Here is a 26564-nt window from a genome sequence, read left to right as displayed (position 1 = left end):
ACAAACACAGTTTCAGGCACCGTGACCTTGGTAACCACCGTGACTCCAAACCACCGCGGTAAGTTTAGATCTTCAGATTTCCACCAAATCTGTATGCTCGTCTACCTTAGTGTTTGGAAAAAAAACCCTGATACCTGCATTAAGTTTTCACTCATTCTGCCAGGCAGCCAGTGATGGAGAGTCTGTGCTCTCTTCCTGCTTTATATTTTGCTTGTTGTACAGCTGGGAGAGCTGATTCCCTGATCATGAGTGAAAGAGGGCAGGAGAAAAAATATTTTGTTCTTTCTTTTAGACGCTTAAACACGTTAAGTGTTTAGATTTTATAATTTGTCAGCATGTGTGTATTCATTTATGCACCTCTGCTCGTGACCTGAAGAGCCTGTGTTTCTGAGTATATTTTGCATGTGTATGTGCGCTTGTGCACGGGCATTGCTGCAGACATCGCTCTCCCATTAGTCCTAATGCTACATGACAGTTCTGGATCAGACTGCTAGCTATTCAAGGCTACTCTGCTCACCACAGACACACAACTTTGCACACAACTTTGCACACAAGTTGGTACTTGTGTGCAAATGCACACAAGTACCAACCTATGCCCCTATAACCCTTGCTCTTCATGCACAGACGTGCAGTACAATGCACAGTACCACCCTCACGACCAACACTCTTACAGCGTGCTACATGAATATTTGCTGTGCCGCTGCTGCTGTATCCCTCTGAGGGATGTGTGTGCTGTGGAGCAGATCAGCGCACATCAGACCTTGCTTTAGTGGTCTGTTTTTGAAAGCATTTCTTGGTACTGTATGTGCCTGTGCTGTGGATGGTTTCATTCACTGAGGATATTAATGAGCAGCCCTGGGGTTTACATGAGCATCCTACGGTGCAATATAAACAGCACCTTTCACGTGATCACAATGAATTGTGAGCTAAATTCAGTATTGAAATGCTCTATGACTGTAGAGGCATGTGAGAAAATGCAGTTATATGAAAACCTTGAATATGTGAATTCTTTGGTATCCCTATAACAAATCCTGATCCCGATAATTTAGCATTGTTTCAACGCCACAGCCTACCTGAGTATCGTTGTTGACCATGTCCATCTCTTTAAGACCACAGTGTAATCATTTTCTGATGGCTGCTTACAGCAGAGTGATGCACAATGTCACAAAGTTCAAATCATCTCAAACTGGTTTGACACTGTACAGTCACCAACCCTCATTCCAACAGAGCACCTCTGAGATGTGGTGATATGAGAAATTCACATCATGGATGTGCAGCCAATAAATCTGCAGCAACTGTGTGATGCTGTCACGTCTCCATGAACCAAAATGTCAGAGTAATGTCTCACAAAGGCGTTTCTGAAGGAAAAAAGGAGTCAAAACAGCAAAAACAACGTATACCTAATAAAGTGTCTGGCTTCTTTCACCTGTTTTAACTCTGTTGCCAGGAGGATATGAATAAATTGTGAGATTATGATGTAATTAAGAGCAACCCTATTGAAAAATTGCAATGTAATGTAGTGTATATGGAGTATATTGCAGATGATACCACTGTGGTGGGGCTCATCTCAGGGGGAGATGAGACTGCATACAGAGCTGAAGTTCAGAGGCTGTCAGATTGGTGTGCAGACAACAACCTGGACCTCAATACCACCAAAACAAAAGAACTGGTAGTTGACTTCAGAAGGAGGAAGTCCGAGCTGCAGCCTGTCAGCATCAACGGGGAGTGCGTGGAAAGGGTCTCCAGTTTCAAGTTTCTGGGTGTGCACATAGACACAGACCTCCAATGGAGCTCTAACACCTCTGCGGTCTTAAAGAAGGCCCAACAGCGTCTCCACTTTCTGAGAATCCTCAGAAAAATGGACCTGAAGAAGGAGCTGCTGACCGTCTTCTACCGCTGCTCCATTGAAAGTGTGCTGACATATTGCATCGGTGTGTGGTTCTCCAGCTGCACCACAGCACACAGAAAGGCACTCCAGAGGGTCATCAACATGGCCCAAAAAATCATTGGACATCCTCTTCCCTCCCTGAAGGACCTGTACAGCACTCGCTGTCTCAAGAGGGCACGCAGCATCCTACGGGACTGCACACACCCAGGACACCGGGTGTTTAAGCTGCTGCCGTCTGGCAGGAGGTTCAGGCTGCTGAGGTCCCGAACAAATAGACTCAAGGACAGCTTTTACAACAGGGCAATAGCCCTGATCAATGTAAATAGCTGACCTGACTGGATACCTCCCTGGACTTTTTAGGGGGAGGTAACAATGTTTAAAACAATAACAATAATATTTATATTTATAACAAGGTGCAATAATAATTAATGTGCAATAATAACAGTGTGCAATACACATACACTTATTCTTCTTTTTTATACTAAGTTAATATACTGTGTTGTGTTGTTTGTTACGTTGTGATGTGTCATATCGTGTCGTGTTGTGTTATATGTAGTGCCGACGTAGGACAGTTTTTCCAATTTCATTGTACTACTGTACTATGTATGACTGTGCAATGACAATAAAGAGTTATCTTATCTTATCTTATCTTATAATGTAGAAAACAGCTGCACGAGAAACTGTTTTACTCCTAATGCTAAACCTAAAAGCTAATATAGAATTCTTATAACATTTTTATTGCAGTTAAATAAATAAATCGACAGACCTAAACTGCTGTCTGGACGTTTTCAGGCTGCCACCTTGTCTGCAGCATCCTCACATATTCATGCTCGCTGCGTTTGTCTCATCTGCTGCATCTTTCTCGGTTTCTCTTTTTCACCTTCTTCTTCCCCCCCTGACTTTTTTCTCACGTCTCACTCACTTTTCCAACCATGGATGAAATGATTGTGTGAAACTACTAATAGCTCTTTTTCTGAAAAACACTAGTTTGGGGTGTTCGGTAATTGGCCGAGGGTTTAAATTGGAATTAGAGATGCCAAAGCATGTGGCCGGATGACACCTCTATCATGAGTCAGGGTTGCTATTTCAATCCTCCAACTTTTTGAAGAACAGCCACAAAAATATCTAAACAACAAACTTTTCCTCTGTGAACCCCCTAGACTGGATTTTAAATCAAACAAGTTGTAAGTGATGTGCAGTTTTTCCAACTTTGATTCAAGGGGTTTAACAAAGAACTGCATTAACTGAATTACAGCTATTTTTATACACAGAACTTAACTATATGCGCCTGTTACGATCTGACAAAGATTTTTTTTGTAAATAAATGTATTTACCTCATGAAAATATGGAAAATCTAAGTGTTGTTCATATGTATGGTTTATAGTAAATGAATAATGTATCTTACATTAAATTCTCCCTGCCTTTGTTGAAATGTCACATACTGACACATTACAACAGAATATCACCTCAGAGACTGAAAACTGGGTCTTCTTTAATGATTCAATGTATGATAAAACATTCTGACACCAACTGCTTTGCACTCCAGAGACGCGTCAGCAGAAAAGTAGACACCCTTTTCCTCCTGATGCCACACCGCACTGGGAGACGACTACAGCACACAGGAAAACAGCCTGTGTCAGGCAACTCCGTAGCCTCAAATACTCTCCTGAAATGGACCCATTGTGAAGTCAATGTTTTTTTGATTCTTTCCTTTTATGTCAAGTTACAGTTTGTTTTGTCTGTCTGATCCTTCGCCTCTCTTCCTTGCTATCTCTTCTTCTCCGTGTCAAAGTCACTGAGGTGTAAAGTCACATCAGTGTGAGCATTCCTGCCAGACGGGAGCGACCGATGACTGCCTATATAGGTCAGAGTAAACAGAGCCAGCAATAAATGTGTTCCTGAACATATGAGCGTGTGTGTGTGTGTGTGTGTCTGGGCAAGCTGCAGGATAGCAGTAAAAGTAAGGCATCCTGTCACCTGTGTACTGTTAACCAGGGACCCACTTCCACAAAGAAATAAACTTCCAGACTGGTGGGTTGTATTTGAGCTCCTGTGTGTGAGAAAGTGTGAAAACACTTCTCATCTCACAGTTGTCTCAAGCATATACAAAACTGCACTAACACAGCAACAAAGTTATACAATCACAATATGTAATGCTGTATGGATAGCTGACATAACCACTATGAGGGACTCCCCTTTGGGAATCCTCTGTCAAGAATATAAAATGTGTCACACAAGAGAGGCTTCCATATCATTAATAAACATATAATGAACTTTATAAATCCCATATTATACTTTTTCTGTTTTTCCTTCCCCTTCAGCTATTTCTTTGTCAAGGCTGCACCAAAAGAAATTCTTCAGTCACATCCTCTCAGAAAACACTGACGCTGAAACGGAGCCCTGACTTTTTGTTCCATTACTCACCTACGTCACTATTTAACATATCGGTATAATGGCAACCAGTGGCCAAGCTGGGATAACATCGAATACAACAAGGAGTTTCCACACCTAAATCCAGATGCACCAGGCTGCATTGCAGTCCATTCCTTCTTCAGTTAGAGCTGCTTCCATTAATGCCATCCCTGTCAGCTCAATTATTTTCTGTAAAATGGTAATAAAATGTGATAAAACTTGATGAACGCTCTAATTGTCTCGGTGTCCTTCATCTGAAATGACCAACAGGTGTTTTCTCAACCAGTGTCATGTCCACATTTAACACCCTCTCTTTCTCTTCTCTATTGTGTGTACATTGTTTTTTTCCTTTTTCAGAATAAAAGACTTCACTGAATTTGACTTCGTTCCAAACAGATCAGTCGCACCACACCCGCTGAAAAGCCTGACATCACAAATCACTACAAAACTCATTAGACAAATCTTTGAACAGCTTTTGGGGGACAACAAATGAACAGAATGCCCCGTGGGTGTTACTTCAGGTCCGGCAAAAGCAGATTCTGTAGGAATGCAGGAACACAGAAAAGGCCAGTGTATTTATTTGTAGTGGATTCTTCTATCAGAAACACTTTAAGGAACACCTCGTCTCACTTTACCTTGTAAATGTCACCACTGTGAATCTAAGTCTCTTTAAGGTCACTCTCCAGCTAGCTACAGTGCTTTGGAGTGGGTGGATACACAGTGCAAATGTTTAACTGTTAAGACTATTAAGACTCAAATGGTTGGGTTTCTTAAGCTTAATAAAAACAATATATGCATACAGATGCATAACTATGTGTTGATGCCCTATTTAACCTGTGAACACATCATGTGTGACTGTCATCAACATGACTGTGTGATAGTCATGTGAGTGTAATCAAAAAAATAAAAAGTGTTTGAAAATATGTGTACTGCATGCGGTGCTATGGAAACAGTAGCTACTCCGGCCCCATACTGCGTCATCCCTGGCTGGTGCATTAGTGTCAGTCTGACTCGAGCGATCACAGCGTGTTCAGCCTGGCATCGTGGGTGGAATTAACCTCTCAGTCTATCAGAGAGGCTCTTTAGAGAGAATCGATAATCCAGCCCATCATTAAATAGAAGCCAGCTAACTGATAATGGTCAGAGAATTGGAAAAACTTAGTGCGTATGAACTTCTACAATTTGCACTGGTTGCATTAAATGAATCAGAGGAATTATTCTTTTTATGCTAAAAAGGGCTTACTTGCATTTGCTTTGAATGCAATGTGTTAAAAAATACAATAACAGCAATTATTAACAAAAAAATGTAAATACATATTTAAGAATGATTAAATTCAGCATTAATTAATGAATGACTAATGCACCCGTTTGCTGTCTTTTTTTTTTATATCTTTGTTAATAATAAGACTTTTTCAATTTTGCAGCATATATTATGTACACTGGATATATGCTGCATTTTTTCTGTTTGTTTCACCTGTTTTAAGAATAAAATAGTATTTAAATGAGTAACACATCTTTTAAGTGATAATAGTAGAACTTAATAATCCTAAATTGGATCAAACACACAAATAACAGTAAAATCAGCTGGTTATGAGCAGGACGTTCCTTCATGCTACAAGGGAAAGATGTAGGGAAGACATAAATGCTGCTCCTACCTATCTGGGGGGCACAAATACTTTCCAACCAAAAAACAAAAGATGTAGCTAATCAGCTACAACCATCCCCAGAGCTGGATCTTTTTGTATACACAACTGCATGGCAGTTTCACACAGAACTAACCTCTCCAGCACATTTCACTCAAAAAAAATCATCTATTTTACAGCCTTAATCATTAAAGGATATTTCAGATTTAGCAATGGATGAGCCTCAACCTGTTATGCATGTCTCGTTCTAACCCTACCCATAAAAGAGGGAGAAGCACATTAACAATTTCTTCTAATTTCATTTATGAATCAAAATTTGAGTCATCCCAAAGTGAGCAAAAGGAAAATAGGTGTTAGCCTATTCACCACACCTGGCTTAACTCTTTCCCCCATAAACATTTGTCGACCTCCCCAGTACCCTTAAAGATGATCTAAAATAAGTAAACATGTGGTTTGACCATTCTTAGAATGCTTTCAAGGATAACTGCACAGGCAGAGACCACCCTCACTAACTTCTGATGCACACCCAGTCATTTTGTTCTATAAGTGGGCCTGAAATATAACAGAAACTGCTAAGTTCATAAAAGAACTTCAAAGATTACTAGCAGGCTTTCAGTGGGTAAAGACTGAATGTAGCTTGAACTTCAATGCTATCAAACCAAAGTAAATGAAAACCAAAAACTTTCCCAGTAGCGTGTCTGAGCCATCTTGTACAGAAACCAGCCTGTATAGTTTTCCAAGAAGGAGAAGTCATTTCCTTTTTAAGTTTGGTTGGAGCCAATAATTAAGACCTGAAAAGAAGCAGCAAGTAGGCCCAACAACCAATCCTAAGGTAGGATCCAGTCTAACTGCTAAACAGCTGATGAGCTGCAAAGTCAAAGAGCTGTCAGAAACAACAGAAAAGGAAACACTTAAAATCTAACAACATTAGCAGTGTGTGTGAGTGCGCTGCTGGGTAACTGGATGCATATATGGGCTCATAGAGTCTACTGGTATGTTTTATTGAGAGTTTGACTTGTTAACCACAGAACCTGCTGCCACATAGTGTCTTTTTCCTTTTTGTGTATTTAGACAATGCCATTTCTTCCCAATTCTGTGTTCTTGAGGTACCAGTGTGGAAGTTTTCATTCCTGTGTCTGACTATTTTTTAAGGTAACAAGGTATTCAAGAAACGGGCTTCTAGTTTTTCATGGAAACACTCACACCTTACAGGCTTTGCTTACTGTTCATTTCATAGCATATTTTATCCCAAACAATTTGTTTATTTCAGCTTCCAGTTTTATTCAGTTTGAGACAAATATAAGCAGGTTTATATCTAGACTAAGGAGTACACAAAGGAGCAGTGCACACACACACACACACACACACACACACACACACACACACACACACACACGTTTTATCAGTAATCAGAAGTTATCTGTAGGTGATTTAACATATCACCCAATCTTAGAAGAAGACATTAAATGTGAAATTTGTAAATATAAATGTAACCAATGCGCCTTACAAATCAAAGAGAATTAAAATATTGAGGTATCCTGGTATGACGACCACAACTGTGATGACAAATGGTAAGGTCAAACTGTCACGTTAAATAAATGTGGCTTTCAATTAAAAGAAATCCAAGAAATGCTTGCTCACAAGAAAACCCCCTGCCTGTATGTTTCGGGTTCAGTTTGGACTCGCCAGCGGACACGCTGGGTGTCGGTCTGACTGGGACACTTACGTCATCAGAGAGAGCTCGTGTATATGCGTTTGTGTGCGTTTGTGTGCGGGCCTATCTTGTCCTGAGGCAGTGACCTTAATCTGGAGCACAAGGGTGACACAGGCTCAGACCAGACAGTGACAGAAATGAATTCATGCAACAGAAAAAGCACACGCGCACACAAGTATACGCTTTACATCTGCGGCTGTACTCACTTCTGGAGCTATGTAGTCTGGAGTGCCACAGAAGGTCCTCGTGCTGACTCCTTCTGTCATGTTCTCTTTACACATGCCAAAGTCAGCAATCTTAATGTGTCCCTCAGAGTCCAGCATCACGTTGTCCAACTTCAGATCCCTGAGGAAGCAGGCGGGAATTCAAAACATACCTTCAGATGCTGACTCTTCCATTAGTGGTTGTCTTTTATGATAGGGTTATAAAAGACATTTACTACATCACAAAGGATGTTCCTAGCTTAAAAGCAACCTAGGTATGTATACCGTGTAAACCTTTTAATACTCACCTGTAAATGATTCCTTTACAGTGCAGGAAGAAGAGACCAACAGCGATCTCTGCTGCATAGAACCTGCAATGACAACATTCACATATTTACAACTGCTTAAAACCGAGCCTTCAACCTCAGAACAAACAGTTCCAATACAGCATGTCTGTATTATTGTTGCAGCTTATGCTTTACTGTTATTAGACACTAATGTGATCATAATACAAAAGGGGATAAAACCTAAAGGCTTAATGTAAATTCTCAAATATAATTTTGACTGTAACCACAGATTCATTTTACAGCCGAATCATAGAAACACACAGATAAACTGATATGTCTTACACTGCCTGAGGTTCCTTGAACTTGCCCACTTGCTGGATATGGTACATAAGGTCTCCACCATTCACATACTCCATGACAAAGTACAGGCGGTCCTGTGGTCATGCAGAGAGGAAAAAGGTGAAAGAAGAGTTATGAGTGTGTGAGAAATCAAGAAAAAATAATAATAGGTTCTACGTAAAAAACTGTCGAATTTCAAAATATGTTTACATTTCTATTCGTGGTAAAACCTCAAATCAGAGAAATACAGTCTTGACGTCTTGCCTACCCCCGCTGTCTAAGTTGTTCCATCTTTCCTGCTACTCTTTCCATGACAAGGTGACCCAAATAGCCCACAGCAAAGCGCTTCATGGAAAATGAAAACACTCAACACAGACATCTGTCAGGAAATATTCTCTTTGTGTTCTACTGCTGGTCCCTTACTGCCCGTGACAAGTTTGGCCTGACCCCAGTCCACATGTGTTTGATGGTCTCTTACAAACAAAACAATAACAACAGACCCATGGAGACAGCGCAGCTGAACCTTCCACCAGGGCTGACACCAAATGTCACCACTCTTGGCAAAGCGGGCTTTACCCTGGACTGTGTGTGCTGTGACCCTCACTGTACTGCAATGACAGCGCCTTCAGCAAAATGCACATTATAGCTTCTCGACCTCTCTGCGCCTCTGATATAAAAAAGCCTCCTTGTTTTCACTCAGTAAAGGGTTTGACTTCAGTGGATCCGATGTTGAGAGCGTGTTGTCTTAGCAGAACACTGTGTGGAACTCATGCATTTAAGCTAATTATGTTTTAAAAAGACAGCTGCTGTGCAGATTTATGAAACTGGGCAAAAAATGAAGTAAATCTGTTTTTATCATTTATTTTATCTCTGGTTATTTAATGTGTAAAATAAATAACGTAATAGCAATAACAATTAGAATAAGAAGTAGTCCTTTTTTGTGATGCAGGTATGATTTTCTTTAACAGAAATATCTTGAGGATCACAGAAAACTCAATCGGGCCATTTCACGATTGGTGTCACTATTTTTATTTTTATTAACCTGAATGTATTTTAGGGAAACAGTCAAATCAAATGAAACATTATCTAAGTGTAAAGATTTTCTGTTTAAAAAACAACTCAAACACTGATCAGTTTCAAGAAAATGGACATATTTAAAACATTTGGACTATTTCCCAAATTTAAAACATTCACATAAAGAAAATGTTCGAGTACGGGCATCGCAGGAAAAGGTCTGCACAGCAAATGTGAAACTAGACAAAGAGGTCACAAAAGTGTAGGAGTAAGTGTGTTTTTGTTATTCTCTGTACGCGAATGGGTGTGCGAGTATGTGTATTCATGAATATGCTATGAGTGATGCCAAGCTGTGTCTCTTCCTATTTCCTCTGCCTTGCCTGCCAGTTCAGCTCTAATCAGCTGCTATAGTTTAGCCCGGCCTCTCTCAGAGTCTGGATGCTGGTAGACGTTCATTTGCAATTTACAGATTTAACAAAGAGACATTCAGATTAAGGAAGCCATCGACTTCTTTTGCATATGGACTATAATAGATTTGCAGAGTTTATGCAAGTTCACAACACTACTTACTGAAAACATTTTACAATTTCTTTAGATCATTACATTTACTGAGTACAAAAAAGAGATATTAAGGGTATCAAAGATAACTTTGGTACCCTTTGTAACAAAGCCTTTTGCTTATTTAAACAGAGAGAGAGCTCACCCTTTAATTGGGGTTACTTTGTTCCCCTTTCACTTTTTTTTTTTAATTGGACTTGTCATAAACGTCCTTTGCTGCCTTCTCCAGCACTTTATGACTAAGCTGTTTAGCTAAAAGCCGCTTGCTGAATTAATTTGACCTGACTTGACCTCGAGTGAGTTATCCTGGTACATCCAGAAGCCTTTTACCTACCACTGTCTGGAAGCACGAGTGGAGGTATGTGAGGAAGGGCGGTTTGTCCTGCTGGGCCAGGACTCTCTTCTCCACCATGGTACATTCAACATCATCATCCTGGATTACCACATCCTTCTTCAGAATCTTTATAGCATACAGCTCCTCAGTGGTCTTCATCTCTGCTAGCATCACCTTTGCAGAGACAGAAGGTGGCCAAGTAAAAATCATTTCCATGTAGAGTACAATGCACTTTGTTCTTCCAACTTTGGATATCGCGCACCTTGCCAAAGCTTCCCTTCCCCAACACAGCTAGGAAATTGAAGTCGATGAGTTTGACCTGGTTCAGGCTGTTTGATGGGAGCTGGCTGGAGTGGCTGTCATCAGTCTCAGTGATCACCTTCTTAGTGGGACCAAGTTTGGCTTTCTACACTCGGAGTAGAAAAAAATAAAGTGTCTGAAGGTTAAATGGTTATAAGAAAAGCATATAACCTAAAGCGGCTGCAATGTGCAATTCAGAAAAGACAATGATCGTGGATACCTAAAATGTTAACCTTGATAAAATGCATAAAACTTGTTTTTAAGCAAATAAAAAAATGGCAGAACATATTCAAGCTTCTTTATCGTGGATTTTTCTCACAGAGAAGACAACATATTCACACGTTTTTGCCAATTTTTTAAATTTATGTCTACAACCACTAAAACCATTTTCATACTGATGAATATTCAATATGTGTCAATTCATTTACTAAAATAACACAAAATATCCTTAATTGATTTTTCTGTTTACCTGCTGTATAACTTATACTTGCCATTAGCTCACTATCTGCCAGAATACACTGACTGACAGGCACAATTCAAGATTAATGAGATCAAGCAAAACTGATGTGCCTTTTTGGAGCTCCTATAATACAAAATGACTCGATAAACCCGATTGAGATTTGCAGTTGTCTTCTTGTCCAATTACTGTCCAATAAATTACTCTAGCTATATTAACAAATTGCTATCATTTAAACAAAGTAAAACAGTGCTGGTGGTTGTTGTCAGCATAAAGCGAGAAAGCTGAAATGTTGGATTTGGAAAAAAAACAAAAAAACCCAAAAAAAATCATGCAAGCATTGTTTGTCACATCTGCTTTTGCTGTGAGAATCAGTTAATCATAAACATCATTGATTAAATTCAATAGCAAAGCTAATGCATGACACTGCTGTTATCAACAATGATCATTTTCTATTGTTTCATTTACAGTAGTGTGTAAAAGTCTCAAGTTATCCCTCATGTTCTTTTTCCTTTTGCTTCAGAGGAGCCTTAATTTTCTTGTGATTTTTTATGGTCTTGGGCAATAGTTCTTCAGGCTTTCTGAGGGTCTTTCAAAGTTTTTAAAGTTCTTTGGAAGAGAAGTCAATCTTAAGGTTGGGAAATAGGAAGATGGTTGGAGGACGGTCTTGTTAAAACTGATGGAATTACCAATGCAGAAAGTACTGTTAGAGTTTGACTCACCATCTGTTTGACTCACCATCTGGCAACAGCTTCATTTTTTAATAAAGCAATGATCCTAAACACACTGCCAAAGCAGTAAAAGACAAACCTGGATAGAAATGCATACAATAATGGTATACTATTAGTTATGGATTAGTCTCCCCAGAGCCCAGTAGCTCAGCACTACTGCAGCAGTGTGGGATCATCTTGACAGATAGCAAAACAAAAGAACATCCAACATCCAAAGAAGGGCTTTGAATGTCCGTCGAGAAGCCTGGAGAACTATTCCTGAAGACGACTTATAGAAATTACATAAACAAAGTTTGCACAAGAGTGTTCAGGCTGTGTTGAAGCATAAAGGCAGTCACAGCAAAAACTGACTCTGTGTTGCTTTTTATATTCATGTATTATCCATGTTTCAATAAATCCCTGCATCTATTTCCCATGTTTCTTGCAAAATATATAGAAATGAAGATTGACTTGAGCTTTTCACACAGTACTGTAACATATTTTAACCAGACATAGCATCCACAAAGCTAGGCATAGAAATTTTATTTTAAGTATTAAATCATTAAGATCAGTGATCAAAGTAAAACCTAAAAAAACAGCATTTAAAATCTCTACATTGAAATCAGACCTTAAAACGCTCGATTTCTACGTGGCTGCTGTTGCACCGAAGGAAAGGATGCCACCACGTGGCTTCAACATTCACATGCATGTCCAGTGTAAAATATATCTCTAATTCTGACCTGTAAAAATACAAAAACATTCTCGTCTTTGCACCTCTTCATCCCAAGTCATGCTCAATCTTTCAGCAGTGCAAATGCTTCAAGACACTACAGTGCACTATGCTGAAAAATACACTACTGTGGCAGTCTGAACACTAAAAACAATCTGACGAAGCGTCCCGCTTCATATCTTTCTCTAAGCAGATCTACACAAAACACACCTCACACCGGCTTCATATTCACTCTTAGCCAAGGCAAAAATCATGCTCTCCCCAACATCCTAGTTATTACCTAAATCTTCATGCTGCACAAAGAAGTTTGTTTTCTTCTGCTACAGGAGATAAATCTTCTTTTATTTTTCCCAGTGAAGCATAAGAATATACTATATACATGAAACAGGAAGACCAACTTGTGTGGGGCTGAAAGGTTTCCAGGCCATTACAATATTGTTCCTCTTAAAAAACAGGAAAACAGGAAGAACTTAGTGTTATCCCACACCATAGATACCTGATAAATTCACCCATTTATCTCTATAACATTCAAGTAAAATACACTGAATATTAAAATACTTTCTAGCAGTGCTGAGCAGCTGCAGTTTGGTTAATGAAAGCTACCGTTGCCTGCTCTTAAACTAGGAGAGCAGTAAGAAAGCTGAGCAGACCGCACCAGATCACAGCACACCTGTAAGCTTTAGCCACAGAAACAAGCCTGGCCGGGCCAAGCAAGCAGCAGCCTTACTTCCTTCCTTCCTTTTAGACGCACCTGATCAGAGTCTTCCACAACTGCTTGGTCCTGAAACCACAGGGAAAAGGGAGCCAAAAGGTCTAACTCACTTAGTACACTTGTGTACAGGCGCACACCACAACAGCTGACTTGTATGAACAGGTAGTTGAGGGCCAATAGTGAGGCTCGTACACGCAGACAAACACAGAGAATATGAATGAAGATACAGCATTCATAATATGACACTAAATCGTGTGGTCGAGCCTTTCGATCAGCAAACTTAGTCCACGGGGCTCCAGTTAGAGTTTACAGACATGTACAAGTTCAAAATTGCAGCTTCACAGAAAGAAACCAGCGAGAACAGTCAAAATAATTACCTGATCTCTATTATATTTCTGATAAAGCAGTCACCCCCAGAGGTGACTTCATGAATTATGTTTTAAAAACAACTTTTGATTTAACCATGGAGACTAAAAAAACGTTAAGGTGAGAGGGATAAGTGCTTATACACACACACAGACACACATAAAAGAGCAGGAACAATTACCCGCCATGTACTCAGGTCAATGCTGACATCTAGTGTTTGCATCTGGTTTATTTCTCTATTCATACAGTATATCAAATATGCAATATTTCCATCCATGTAGTTATGCCTTAGACTGAAGTTTATCTAGGTTTACACTGAGATGTTTGCAGGTTCAAGAAGCAGACGCTTACAGACAAATGTTCAGCTGTGAGATGAGAAAAGAAACTAGCTACGGGTTATACTTCAGTTGACATCGACATAAGCACACAACATGAAGCGTACACAGACAAGACGGGCGCACAACACAAAGACGCACATGCAGACACATGTATAGCTATGAACTGTAAGCAGTAAATCAGGATTTACTAACAATCCTTTGTCAAACTCTGAGAAAATGCGAGCCGTGAAAACGAGGAAGAGCTGTACTTTCACAAAAATGGGGAGTTACTAAATATCCATCGGGCTTATTTCATTCATTTATAAAATTATCATTTTTTGATTTGAATTTTTTTTTTTATCCAAGCCAAAATGTACAAATTGTTAGTAAACTGGATCAATTTGTAGTAGCGCGGCACCACATACAAATGATCAGAGACGAGGAGAAGTGGAGGAACATGTCACCACAGCAAGACGAGACAAAAGAGGAGAAGGAGAGGAGAGAAGGGTCGAGGAGCGGAGAGGGCTACCTTTAGATTAAAATTAATTTGGCAGTCCTGAGAGCAGGGGCAAGACGTGGAGAAAGGAAGAGAGAAACTCTTGCATTAAATATGACACTGTGACATAGGGTGAAGAAGCATTTGTACAGTGTAAGTCTCACCAAGCACACAGGAGGGAGCAGGAAGCTAAGGGAAAAAAGGGAGAGAACCACAGAGGGGTTTATGAAGAGGGGAGAGAAGGGAGAGGAGTTCTCAGGCCATAAAAAAACTAAAAAAAAACATTCATTAAAGTCAAGTGGATGAAACATTACATCTACAGATGCCAGACAATTACTTCGGAGCTCCATGAGAGAGATATGATGACTGCACTGGGCTTCTCTTAAAGGCAATTTAAACGATGTGAAAAACTAGAACAATGTTGAAAATACCTGTTCCGTTTATGCACTGCACATTTGCACAGTACACTACTGTAGCTTCTGTGTGTGAGAGAAAAATCACCACATTTTCGTGTCACGCACTGTGAGGAACATGCTCGCTACTGGTCTTTGTTCCTGTTATCGAGACAAACGCAACACAACTGCACTGTCACCCTCTGACTTCAGGCCAAATTTGTTTTCTTCACCTCTTTTCTCTCTTTTTTTTTATCATCATCACCTTTTTTCTCATTGCCTGGATATATTTCAGAATGTATTTCTGTTACTGTGTCGTTACACAGGGCAGCTTCTCCTTTAATGTAATGAACGCATTTTGTAAAGCTGCAAAAAGTTGAACAGGAAATGATTTTTATGGCAAAGCTTACTTTAATATGGAAAACGTGTTTCTAAGTGTTTCCATATACTTAAAAATATGCACACATATATAAAACTCCAGACAATGATCGAGCTTCATATTGAATCCAGATTAACGAGCATGAGGTTTGTTTGCTTTTTTCGGTCAGCTAAAAATTGGCTGTCAGTCCCAGCCGTGACCTTTCCCAGCCCAACTTTCTATTCTTTCTCATTCTATCCACCCCCTTTATTCTCAACCATGTGTCGCAGAAAGGTCGTGGAAAGTAACCTTAAACACATCTTCTAGAGACCTGGGCTTTCATTGCACACTGTGACACAGAATACCAGGTGAAATAATTCACTCCAAGAAGGCCAGACGCACACAGGTTCGAACAAGAAGAACATGAAATTGTATCAAATAACATCTTTTTTTAACACAATGTGTGCTTAAACATTACTGCAAAGTAGGAGGAGCTGATTATTCTCCTCATCCTTTTAACATGCTATTGAGCACAGTCACTAAAGCTGATCCCCCTTTCTGTTTGGTTCTGGCTGGAATGTAATAACAACAATTATCCACAAACACACAAAAAATGTAAAGTAGAAGTGAAGCCTCAGAATTCAAAGAGGGCACGCCGAGGAGCTCTGTGAAAGCTGCAGCTGTCACACGGTTATCTGCAGTCCAGGAGAGCATGTGACAGTTCGATAATTCTGCTGGACAGGGTGGCAGGATCAGATCGATCCACCTCAGTCTGAAGCGTGTAATAAATGCTTCTGTCTTTGTGCCATGCAGTTTGAAGATACTGCAAAAGAAAAGATCGCGCAGCTTTGATTATGTTAATACAATCCTCACCTCAAATTTCTGCCTCAGTTCCTCATTACCATCATCCTCCTCTGAGATGGGAACATTGTAGTACTCCCCCTCCTCCTGGCACAATAACTTATACCTGAGAGGAGAGACATGACATGACAGGAAGTGAGGGGAAGAAACAAAGACAAGCTTATCCAAGCATTCTGTTTACATCAGAAGATGTTGTGTTTGTTAAAACCTGGATGATATAAAGCATTTACTGGGTACCAAGGAGCAACTGATGAGAGCTTAAACTACTGATATTTCTGACTCTACAGTTGTTTTTTTTACTTAAAATAACAGTGTAAATACAAAGAGTAACATAAAAGTTATTTCATTCGTTACATCAATCAATACTCTGTCATTCTAAACTATAAATACAGATCAACAGTAACTGGGCATTCAACAAGTCAGCATTACCATCCACAGACTGGAGCCTTCATGAGCTCTGACACGCCAAAGGAAAGGGCTCCCATGAAGTCATTCCTCGTGGTCCGATCCCAGTCCCACACTTCTACTGATAGTCTGCGGTCTTTATCTGTATTCCTCAGCTTGCTGTACAGCACATTATGGTTAATAAAAAATAACACATTTGCTTACAGAGTCAGAATCAGAATCAGAATCAGAAAGGGGTTTATTGCCAAATGTTGAGCAGGTTTACAACATTAGGAAATTGCTGCGGTGCTTCAGTGCAAACATAGTGTCATAAATAGCACTTAAATAGACATGAAAAAATAAAAGTAGGGATAAGAATTAAAAGTGCTACGTAGAAAGATATGTGCATGAGCTATACATGAGATATATACATGAGAATAAGAATTAAGAGTGCTACGTAGAAAGATATATACATGAGTGCAGGTGGTGATCAGTGCCAAACATGGAATGATGCAGTGAACACAGCGTAGGGTCATGTGTTAGTGGTGGGAACAGTCATATGGTTATTGTTCATGTGTCCAACAGCAGAGGGGAAGAAACTGTTCTTATGGCGAGAGGTTCTGGTCGTTCTTAATACTACTACTACTTATACTAATAGTACTTTAAACATTAAATACATTTAGCTTTTTTTCCCCTTATCCTCTGTTAATTTATAATCTGTGCCATACTACAGCCTAGAGTGGGCCAGAGGCTGAAGATGGACCCGTGTACTCACAAAGTGAACGTCTCGTTCCATTTGGGGTTGAGGCTGGAGCGGATCGTTTTGGTCTTCTGCTTGGTCTCATTTTTGGGATCTGGTACGATCTTGAGCTTCACATATGGATCAGACAGCCCGTTGGGGTCCATGGGAATGAGGTTTCTGGCTTCAGTCACTGAAAACGATGAAGGATACAAACAAAAGATTGACACATTTGTCCATCCATCCGTCTTATGTGTCAGTGTGTGAATGTATGTGTGAATGGGTGGATGACTGAATGTGTAAAGCGCTTTGGGGTCCTTAGGGACTAGTAAAGCGCTATACAAATACAGGCCATTTACCACTTATTCCACTTATTCAGGGTTGCAGGGGGACAGGAGCCTGTCCCAGCTTTCACAGGGCATTAGGTGGAATACAGCCCTCTAGTGTGGGGTTAACACAAAGACACAGACAGCCAGTCATGCCTACAGCCAGTTTAGAATCACCGATTAACCTAACCCCATGCAAGTACAGAAAGGTCCCAGCTGGTTGATGGATTTGAACCCAGGACCTTTATCATGTGAGGCTAACAGTGCTAACACTGCACAGTACTGGCGTATCACTTTTTTTAAAGACCAAATAAAATATCTAAATAAAACCTATATAAGGTTAGCATAAGTGCAACCTAGTATCCATCCAATATTCATTAATATTTCCTTTCATATGTAACTTGATAACAACAGTACAAACAGCCCTGAGCATAAGGAACAGTTGCTCTCATTTAATCAACAGGTGAACACCTGCAGGTCAAGATCAACCAGCGAGGCGCAGCCTGTGAGGATTATTTATGGATCCGAGCCATAATGGGAGCAAATGCAGGAAGTGTTATGAGAACGGTGATTCTAATTTGCGAACTGTGTCATGCTTAAGTGGGCGAAGGTTCTCTTCTCTCCCTTCTGTATTTAGCTATTCGGTAAACAAGGGCACACCAGAGACATTAGTACTCCATTAGCTTTGAGCATTGGAGCACTGCCAGATCTGGGCTGCAGTACAGTGCACACACAGACTCACATGCTCACATAAATATACACCTCCCTGCACACAATCAGATGTACACAGAGTATGTTTATCGACACACAATGTATCTAGCGTCCCCGCAGAGATAGGGATGGATGCCTGCCTGCTTTGTTAAACCTCATACCCTGGAGATCGGAGCTGTCTCCCCATGTGGCCCTGTCAGTCACACTGCAACCGTGGGCTGACAAAGCTAAATGATCTTTGACCTGGAAAAGAAGGCGCTAAGCCAGTGTGTTAAGAATGCAAGACAGAACTGCTAAACCCGGTGTTTTAACTCTGAATGTTATACAGATTGGCAGGATTAGGAGGGATAAATGAATAAAATCAATAAGGGATTGACACTGTTGGGTTAGTATAGCAGCTGTTGCAAATGTCGAGATGCTCCAAGAAGAAGGTAAAAACACAGCACAATTTTCCACTGGACTTTTACAGAATAAACCACATTGTGCACATCACAACAGACTCAAAAGGATCTTTGAAAAGAGCATATAACACTTCAATGATGGTGTATTGTATTCTCAGCACCTGTGGTGGAGGATCTGGGCGTCGAGTGATGATAATGGGGTGTGAAGTTTGATGAGTGATGAGCAAGCTGCTGTAGAACATGCTGGGAGATAGAGCACACTTCACAAGAGCGTCAGACGTTTCCAGGAGAAACTTGAAGTGTGGGAAGATATTGAGCGATCCTAAACCGGCAACCTTCGGCTTCCTTAGAAATCCAGTCAAGATGTGTTGAATAAGTATCTTCAAAGAACTTCTTTGCTATTGAGTGCATTCTAATATAGATGCACTCTGCAGTAGAATTGCAGTCTGTAGGTAAACCTCTATTTCAATTTCTTTTCATTTCTTGAACAGAAGAAAATGCAATGGAAATGAATACATCTCTTCTTCTTCCTGACATAATAGCTGGTGGGCACTTTAGCCCTAAAAGAGCAGCAGCTCTAACTGCTATAAAAATGGTTGTAGTCTCAGACCTGAATTCACATGGGCTATTTTTACAATGACAAAAACAGAATAGAAGAAAAGTGCTAGTGTAACTCTATAAGACCGATTTAAGTGCTGTGCGAACCTACAATTGTAGTCCAGTGAATGGTTATGCACTGATTGCACATCTAATATTCAAGTGAAGTTGAATTTAATATCTGCGGCAAGCTGAACTTCTACACCAGACTTTTTTCCAATCCTTAGACGGTAAAGGTCATGTTTTGAATATTTCATATTCTGGCCTTATGTATGCCAAGACCTGGGACCAAAAGACATTCTGTAAAGCATATAAAAGGGACACTTCTTGGTGTCTTATGCTTGCGAGCTTGAATAGTTTGGTAATTTGGTTGAAATATAAATCATTGTATTAGCTACTCCTCTGGGGGGGGATATTTAATATTTATATATGTGACAAACTGTGTGTCTGAATTTTAGCTCTGCTTTGTCCACAACATTATAGGTTTACACACTACTTATACGAACAAGTACCTGAAGAGTCCCCGACAGCCATTGCAAAACTGTACTTCCAGTCCTGACCAGTAGGGGGCATTCTAGACTGTCTAATTGAGCTTTGCAGGCACAGAGCTCACACACACGCACAACTGTGTGCCACAAAACAAACCAGATATGTGAGTAGTCTTAAATTCTGAGTGAGTTTTTTGCTGAGTTGTAGAAATCTGTTAGTTGAAGGGAAACTACATTTGAAATGAAATATCAAATATATAAACACCTTTGTTGTTTTACACCCCTGGATGGGCCTCCATCTGTAAAATGTTGCATTTTATATAATCTTAGCATGATTTTGCATCTTCTAGTTGTCTCTTTTCTCATACGATGAGTGCACCTTCTGTTTTCTCTGCCTCAGCTGGATTTCATTATTGATTTTCTCAGTTGCACTGTTAGAAAACTTGCTGCACACTAAACGTTAGATGACTACTTATGAAACAGACTCGACCTACTTGGGCCAAATAGCTGTGATAGTTTTTGTTGTTGTTGTGTAAGTCCAAGTGAGCTGAAAACTGCATCCGTGTGCAAATATGCATGTTTCCTTTCAAAAACCACTTCTGTCCATTTCTGTTCTACAGACCGTAACAAAACCAAGAGCGCAAAAACCAGATAAGAAAAACCAAACAAGCAACAACTGATGTGATGAAAAGCAGAGCCATATGTTCAAATGGTGTGGAGGGAGTGTGCACATGCTGAGAGGAGGGAGTTGAGGCAGGACACCGACAAACACACTGGGAATACCAATGACATGACTCCTGGGAGTCTAGCAGCACAAATCCCAGAGCAACAAAGTTCAGCTGTTTTCTGAGGTCCGGAGAGACACCGAAGGAAGGAGAGAGTCTGTGTGTGCATTTATGCATTAATAGGACAGAAGCAAGCTGCACAAGATGATTTAAAGCAATGGTTTCCCTGCAATCAGGAAAACCTCCTCCAGAACTTCAACCAAATTTCCATTCATGACTGTTTGTCAGCAACTGTTTGTTTCAGAAAAACGAAGCTTTAGGTTAAGAAGCCAGAACAACTAAACTTACAATGCAAACAATAAAAAAAGGACTATTTTTTTTAGTTATATACATTCATCATTACGTTATCCATAGCTTCAGTTCTGCCCATTTTTTAAAATATCCATATAATGCACTATTAAGACGTGTGCCTACTCTGGATGCACTGGATGCAATTACTGTTAGTGTATGCTGTAATATTAGCGAAAAGGGAAAAGTGAGATCAATAGAAACACAGACAAAAGTCGCCACTGAGTTTGGTTTCTTAGCCTGCTGACTTTCCATGCTTGTAAATAAAATTTTTGACTCTAATTAGATTCTTTCCCTATCGCAAGGATTCAAAGACAGACAGGAAACAGCAGGGAAGTGAAGAGAGACCGCTGCAAACTGTAAACAGCTGCTTCTACTTGCCTCTTCTTGCTGATTTTGAGTGATTACTGTAAATGCTCTGATTACAGTATTGAAATAAATAACTTAAATTTGTTTGTGATGACAGTTTAGTCTAGTTTAGCTTAGCTTTAATCTGGCACAACGGTGTTGGCCCAAATTTGATTTTTGATCTGTTCGGTTGCTGTGGTTTTTTTTTAATCCCCCAGAACCGCTGGAACAGCACTACCTCCACGATCTACAAAGCTATGATTCACAAATAAAGAGCGTATTATAAGAGAGTGTGCATGGATATGACAACAACCCAATATTATGCTGTGGTAAGCCACAGTCTTTCAAGTCTTTATTTACTTTGCGAAGCCATCTACAGAGACGCACAGAGCCTTGTCTTCGGCTGAAGCAGGATGACCCGACTAAAAATTAGGCCAGCCATGTTTGTTCTTCACCTCCTAGTGTAAACACTGTGTGCAAACCCTCCCTGAGCAAATGTCCCTTAAGTGTGTCTAACTCTGTACCTTGAAAGCCCGGTATTTACAAAGTGGCCTGAAAAAAATGTAATGTAATCTTGCACAAGCACGCCACATAAATTTGAATGCCTGTGCTTGTTACTACTTTGATGAGTGAGGATATTATCTCAGCGAATGCAATGCATTTATTAAAACTTGAAAACATAATGGGCGCTAAAAGAGCTGTGAAGTTTGTTTCAAACGATAATATATTCATCGTACTGTTCAGATTGTGCATATCTTCATTACAAGGACATAGCTGTACAGCCAAAGAGCTCACTGCACAATCTTCAGGCAGGAAACACTGCTGGCCCAGTGGCCAACACCCTGCAGTGGAAAAACGCTGGCAAGGCTAGCATCACAAGTGCTGTCAGCTGCTCCATCTTAGCTCTGATTCACTGGGAAAGTTTAATAGCGGGATTTTAAAGTAAATTTTCTCTTGGCAAGAACTCGTTGGGTTTTCTGCAGAATGACTCAGACAGTACAAAGAAATGGAAATTACTCGGAGAAAATGCTGCAGAGTGGATGCAGCTTGTCATTGGGCAGTTCTGGCGTAACCTCCGCCAGAACTCAGACAGAGCTTTGATCCGACCCTAACTGTGCCTTCCAGCAAGGCCTCTTTGGATTCAGAGAGTAAAGTCTTGTGTTTAATCATTTCGAATGAACAGGTGAGGATGAACACTTTAACCAGAATGGACTTTTATTTTGACATTTTACTAATTAATTGAGTTTGATCACTGAGAAGAAAAGGTAAGAAAGGGGATGTACTACAAAACTGGTGGAACACTGTGCAGAATATATTGGCAAACGAATATCCAAAATGTGACAGGAAAACTTTTAGAAACCATCAGTGTGCACAAAACTGCAGAGTGACTATTACTATAAGCTATCACTAATACACATACACTGGGTCACTTCATGTCTCCTTGGCAACTTGACCATGAACCCAGAAACTACATACATGCTTAAATAATTTGTATTTTCCTTTATGGTTGAAGGGCCAATGAATTTTAGCAGTACTGTCAGGATCTCATTTGAACCTCACGCTGTCTATTTTTGGCAAGCATTATCAGGATTGAGAAAACCACAAAAGCAGCAACAGGAAAAGAAAAGTGCAAAAGCAACTGCAGCTCCATCAGCTAGAAGACGTTAACAACATCGAGGGTGAATTTTTTTTCTCGATTACTGTAAAGTGTAACTACACCTCCAAGGTTCAACAAGTCAAATCTGGCTTCACTGATCCACCCACATCTATAGCCTCCGCTGCCAATCTGACCTACACACACCTACAATGCACCTACATGTAAACTCCTACAGCAGGTATAATGTAACAACTAGCAGAGGCACATTCGAAGAAAGGAGACACAAAGTCTAATGGGAAAGTTAAAGCAAAGATAAAAGGAAGCTGAGGGGGGTGGTGAATGATGCTAGTTTGAAGAATTGGGTAAGTCAACATGGGAACCAAACTGAAATGTAATAATTACCCAGAGTTAAGCTTGTGCTGTCTCTGTAGAGTAAATATCTGGTTTTATATTTGAAAGACTAAGAATGTCTAATGTACTGTTGCTCATTACTGGCATTCTTTTCTTAAATCTACTGACTAACTGACCCCTACAAGACCAAAACTAAGGACACACTTGCTTGAATGCAATTTGTATTATTAATTTAATGTTTCCAGGGATGTAATCAGTAATCAGGTTACTCATATGTCATTCATAACTATCAGGTTATGAGACAGTCGGCCTCTGCAGAACATCCTCCAACAGTCTGTCTGGAGTCTCCTCTCAGTGTCAGCTGTTTACTGCAGTGTGAGCAGTGTTTTGAACAATGTATGGGCTGCATTATGTATACATATATATGTATTATGTGTATCAGTAGCAAACTAACAGGAGAAGATTAGGAGCAAACAAAACACCAACTAGTAGGAGTATCTTAAAGTCTGGCAAAAGTATGAAGGGAATTCCTGTGAGTTTCAGTATTTATATACTGCTTAGATCGATAGATGTAATGATAAGAGTGAAGCCAATTTTTAGTCACTGACTGAGTTATTATGATCGCAGCGGGTAAAAGTACATATTGTTGAAGGATGAAATGAGGTTAAGCGTCCCCAAGTGATACTTCAGAGTCAATTTGCTAAGCCTGAACCGAGTTTGACCCCATTCATTTGTTACATTCGTGCACAGTAAACAAGCAGAAAAATGAACGTATGGCAAAGGGCTCTCTACCAAAAGACTTCTCCAACTCTGGAAAAATTTGCAGAAAATCAATGAACAATAAGGTTGCTGAAAATAAAAAAACAGGAGGGTTGTTGTTGTCTCAGAGCCAACTAACAGAGGAGAGCTATGTGCAGGAATAAGAGGCAGAAAACAAGGTTAGTGGGTTATCTCTGTCCTTCACCAGAGAAACAGATCTCGTTTTGTCTTCCTCACCATATCCCTTTCTCTATTTTGCTCCAACTGACAAAACACACTCTAACAGCTCATGCATGTTTCTGCAAACTGCACAAACACCTCTCGCTGGTATGAAATGACTCATTTTATTCTTCTTATTATTCATATTGTTATTATTACTCAGGTTTATGTGTGACTTCATTGATCTGCTTAAAGCGCAGCTGCTTCCCTTGGCATCTATGCCACTTCCTGTTGAACATTTTGGCTCCGGCCAATTTCAAGGAAATTGGAGAAACTCTTCAATCACAGCACACTGTGTAAGAACTCTAACACTAATCATTATCCACTTACAGGAAATCAAGTTTTCCTTCTCCACTTAAAGGCACCATCGCACGCTACTAATTCTGCCCATTCCAACTCTAGTCATGTTTTACATGTGAGAGCAGTTTTAACCAAGCTGCTGACTTGTGGGGCAAATGTATATGAAAAAGCAAAAACTGTGAACACACACAGCTGCATCTATTTTAAAAAAGGCCTCTAACCAAATACCCTCATTTGAATAAAGGGATCTAGGGAAATATGTTGTGTATATTAAGAACAATAGAACGAGTCTGACCCCCTCCCAACTACAGGAAAAAGAAAAAGAGAGAAAAAAGTGAAAAAATGTACTCAACTTCTATCTATAAGATGTACTTTCCAAAATCTTTACAACCTTTTTTTTTTTTTTTACATTTAACAACAATGTAGGGAATTTGTTTTATGAAGCTTTCAGAAGATTTACCTACTACCTACACACCAGTCTGTAAACACTCATATTTCTGTGTGTAATGATGCATGTGAAAATGATGTGGACTTTATTGTTCCCAGCTGTCTGCTACACCTTCTCTGTAAACTTTTTGACTGGCTGTAACAGGACTCTGTTTGGCAGGCTGTCTGCGGGGCATCTACAGCAGCTAATGTAATCAGCAATGCAATCTGGCTTGAGTGGGCTGCAGGCTGGTACAGCAGTTCTACAGAAATACACCTACACGCAAACACACATGCACACACTAACGCTAACCAGAGATCACATGCAAATTTGAACTCACCGAGTCCACATCAGGAATTTGATCGTATGTGCCTCAGAAGGCCGAGAGTCAAATGAAATGCAGCTAGAGGTGATAATCGCGGTTTCCTGTTCCCGATGTAGACACATGCACACTCGTGAGCTCTTAAACGCATGTAAGCTTAAAATTAGCAGGCGTTTTCACACACAGTGGATATAGTATATGTGAAAATGTGCGAAACAATCCACCTTTTATTATCTTGAGATACGCTGGCAGTGCAGATTTCAACAAAAATGAAAGAAATACTGGACTAAAATGCTTCTGAAGGAGCTGCGGCCAAAAATGCCAGCAGGATATTATTATCATTTCTTGAATTTGGCAACCAGATGAGACTGAATGTGCAAAAGCGAGGAGGAGAGCGAGAAGCATAAGAAGCAGAGCGATCTTGAATGAATAAACCTAATCTTGGTTATTCATGGGTATAGTTGTACTTTATGTTTTATGTCACACTTTTTTTTTGCATCCAAATGAATAATTACAGTCCTAAAATCCCAACGCTTAACCCAGCATGTAAGTGTATTACTACTACAAACTGCAATAATTCTACTAATAGTGCCAAAGGTCAGAGCCAGGTATTTGCATTATCTTGCATGAAATTAGTCCACATCCATCAATAAATGACCATCCGCTCCTTTTTCTATTTTTAGCCAAGGAAAGCAAAACAAAAAAATGAGTACAGTTGTGCTTAGATAACACTTAGATAAGCACAGAAAAGATATAACCATCCAATTAATTTTGTTCCTCACTCAAAACATATTCCCTAACATTTGCACCATTTCCCTGCCAACGCTGACCCTGTTTCTTCTAGTGTTAATTTGATAAGTGAATGTCAGTGAAGTTCAGCAGGGACTTGTAATGCACTGACCCCTTTTAGCCAGTTAATTCAGTGATTATGTGTGGCTGCTGTCAACTCCCTGCCATCTCTATTGTTCTAGCTAATGTGCTAATGCATCATTTCAGCCAGGGGATTTACAGCATGCCTTGAAATACAACACAAAATGGGTTCCTACATGACACACACACTGCTGGGTTCTTCTTTTTTCATTATAAACTGCACAGTTGGGCAACTGTTCACTGTCTACAGTCCACTATTTTTATAACCTTTTACATAAAGAGCTGAAAATCAATATTAACCATTCCTTTGCTGTCTTATATTTTGCACAGAATTGTATAAAAACCTATTTTTTGCTCCCCTTTATTCTTCTACATTTAGCATCATTATTATTAAGCTGGTACAAACTGTCCCTGTTGATAACAGAGTTTTGTTCAGTAATGCACAATTAGGACCACACATCCCAGAACAGCTGCATACTGAACACTGAAGAATCTGCACAAATGGCAGCATCTAACACCATCTAACAGTGTTCATTTTGTGCCACATTTAGTTGTGAATGT

The 26564-nt window shown here is 39.9% G+C and overlaps 1 protein-coding gene across 2 annotated transcripts in view; it reads right to left on the bottom strand.

The window, feature by feature from the left end:
- prkcaa (protein kinase C, alpha, a) overlaps positions 1 to 26564 on the bottom strand; it is a 168764-nt gene that overhangs the window by 29653 nt on the left and 112547 nt on the right. For both annotated transcript variants that reach the window (XM_085410294.1, XM_085410295.1), the window contains 8 exons: positions 17251 to 17407; positions 16521 to 16655; positions 16104 to 16197; positions 10655 to 10798; positions 10393 to 10566; positions 8490 to 8581; positions 8169 to 8231; positions 7864 to 8002 (listed from right to left, as the gene is read on the bottom strand). In XM_085410294.1, the coding sequence (XP_085266420.1) occupies positions 7864 to 8002; positions 8169 to 8231; positions 8490 to 8581; positions 10393 to 10566; positions 10655 to 10798; positions 16104 to 16197; positions 16521 to 16655; positions 17251 to 17407 (998 nt within the window). The remainder of the gene's footprint in view (positions 1 to 7863; positions 8003 to 8168; positions 8232 to 8489; positions 8582 to 10392; positions 10567 to 10654; positions 10799 to 16103; positions 16198 to 16520; positions 16656 to 17250; positions 17408 to 26564) is intronic.

This window comes from Rhamphochromis longiceps, linkage group LG6 (assembly GCF_057381845.1).
Source record: "Rhamphochromis longiceps isolate RC_006_pf linkage group LG6, R_longiceps_female_GT1.1, whole genome shotgun sequence".
In the NCBI taxonomy this organism is placed as follows: domain Eukaryota; kingdom Metazoa; phylum Chordata; class Actinopteri; order Cichliformes; family Cichlidae; genus Rhamphochromis; species Rhamphochromis longiceps.
The sequence above is the reverse complement of the archived record's forward strand: the minus strand, read 5'-3'. Positions and strand labels throughout refer to the sequence as shown.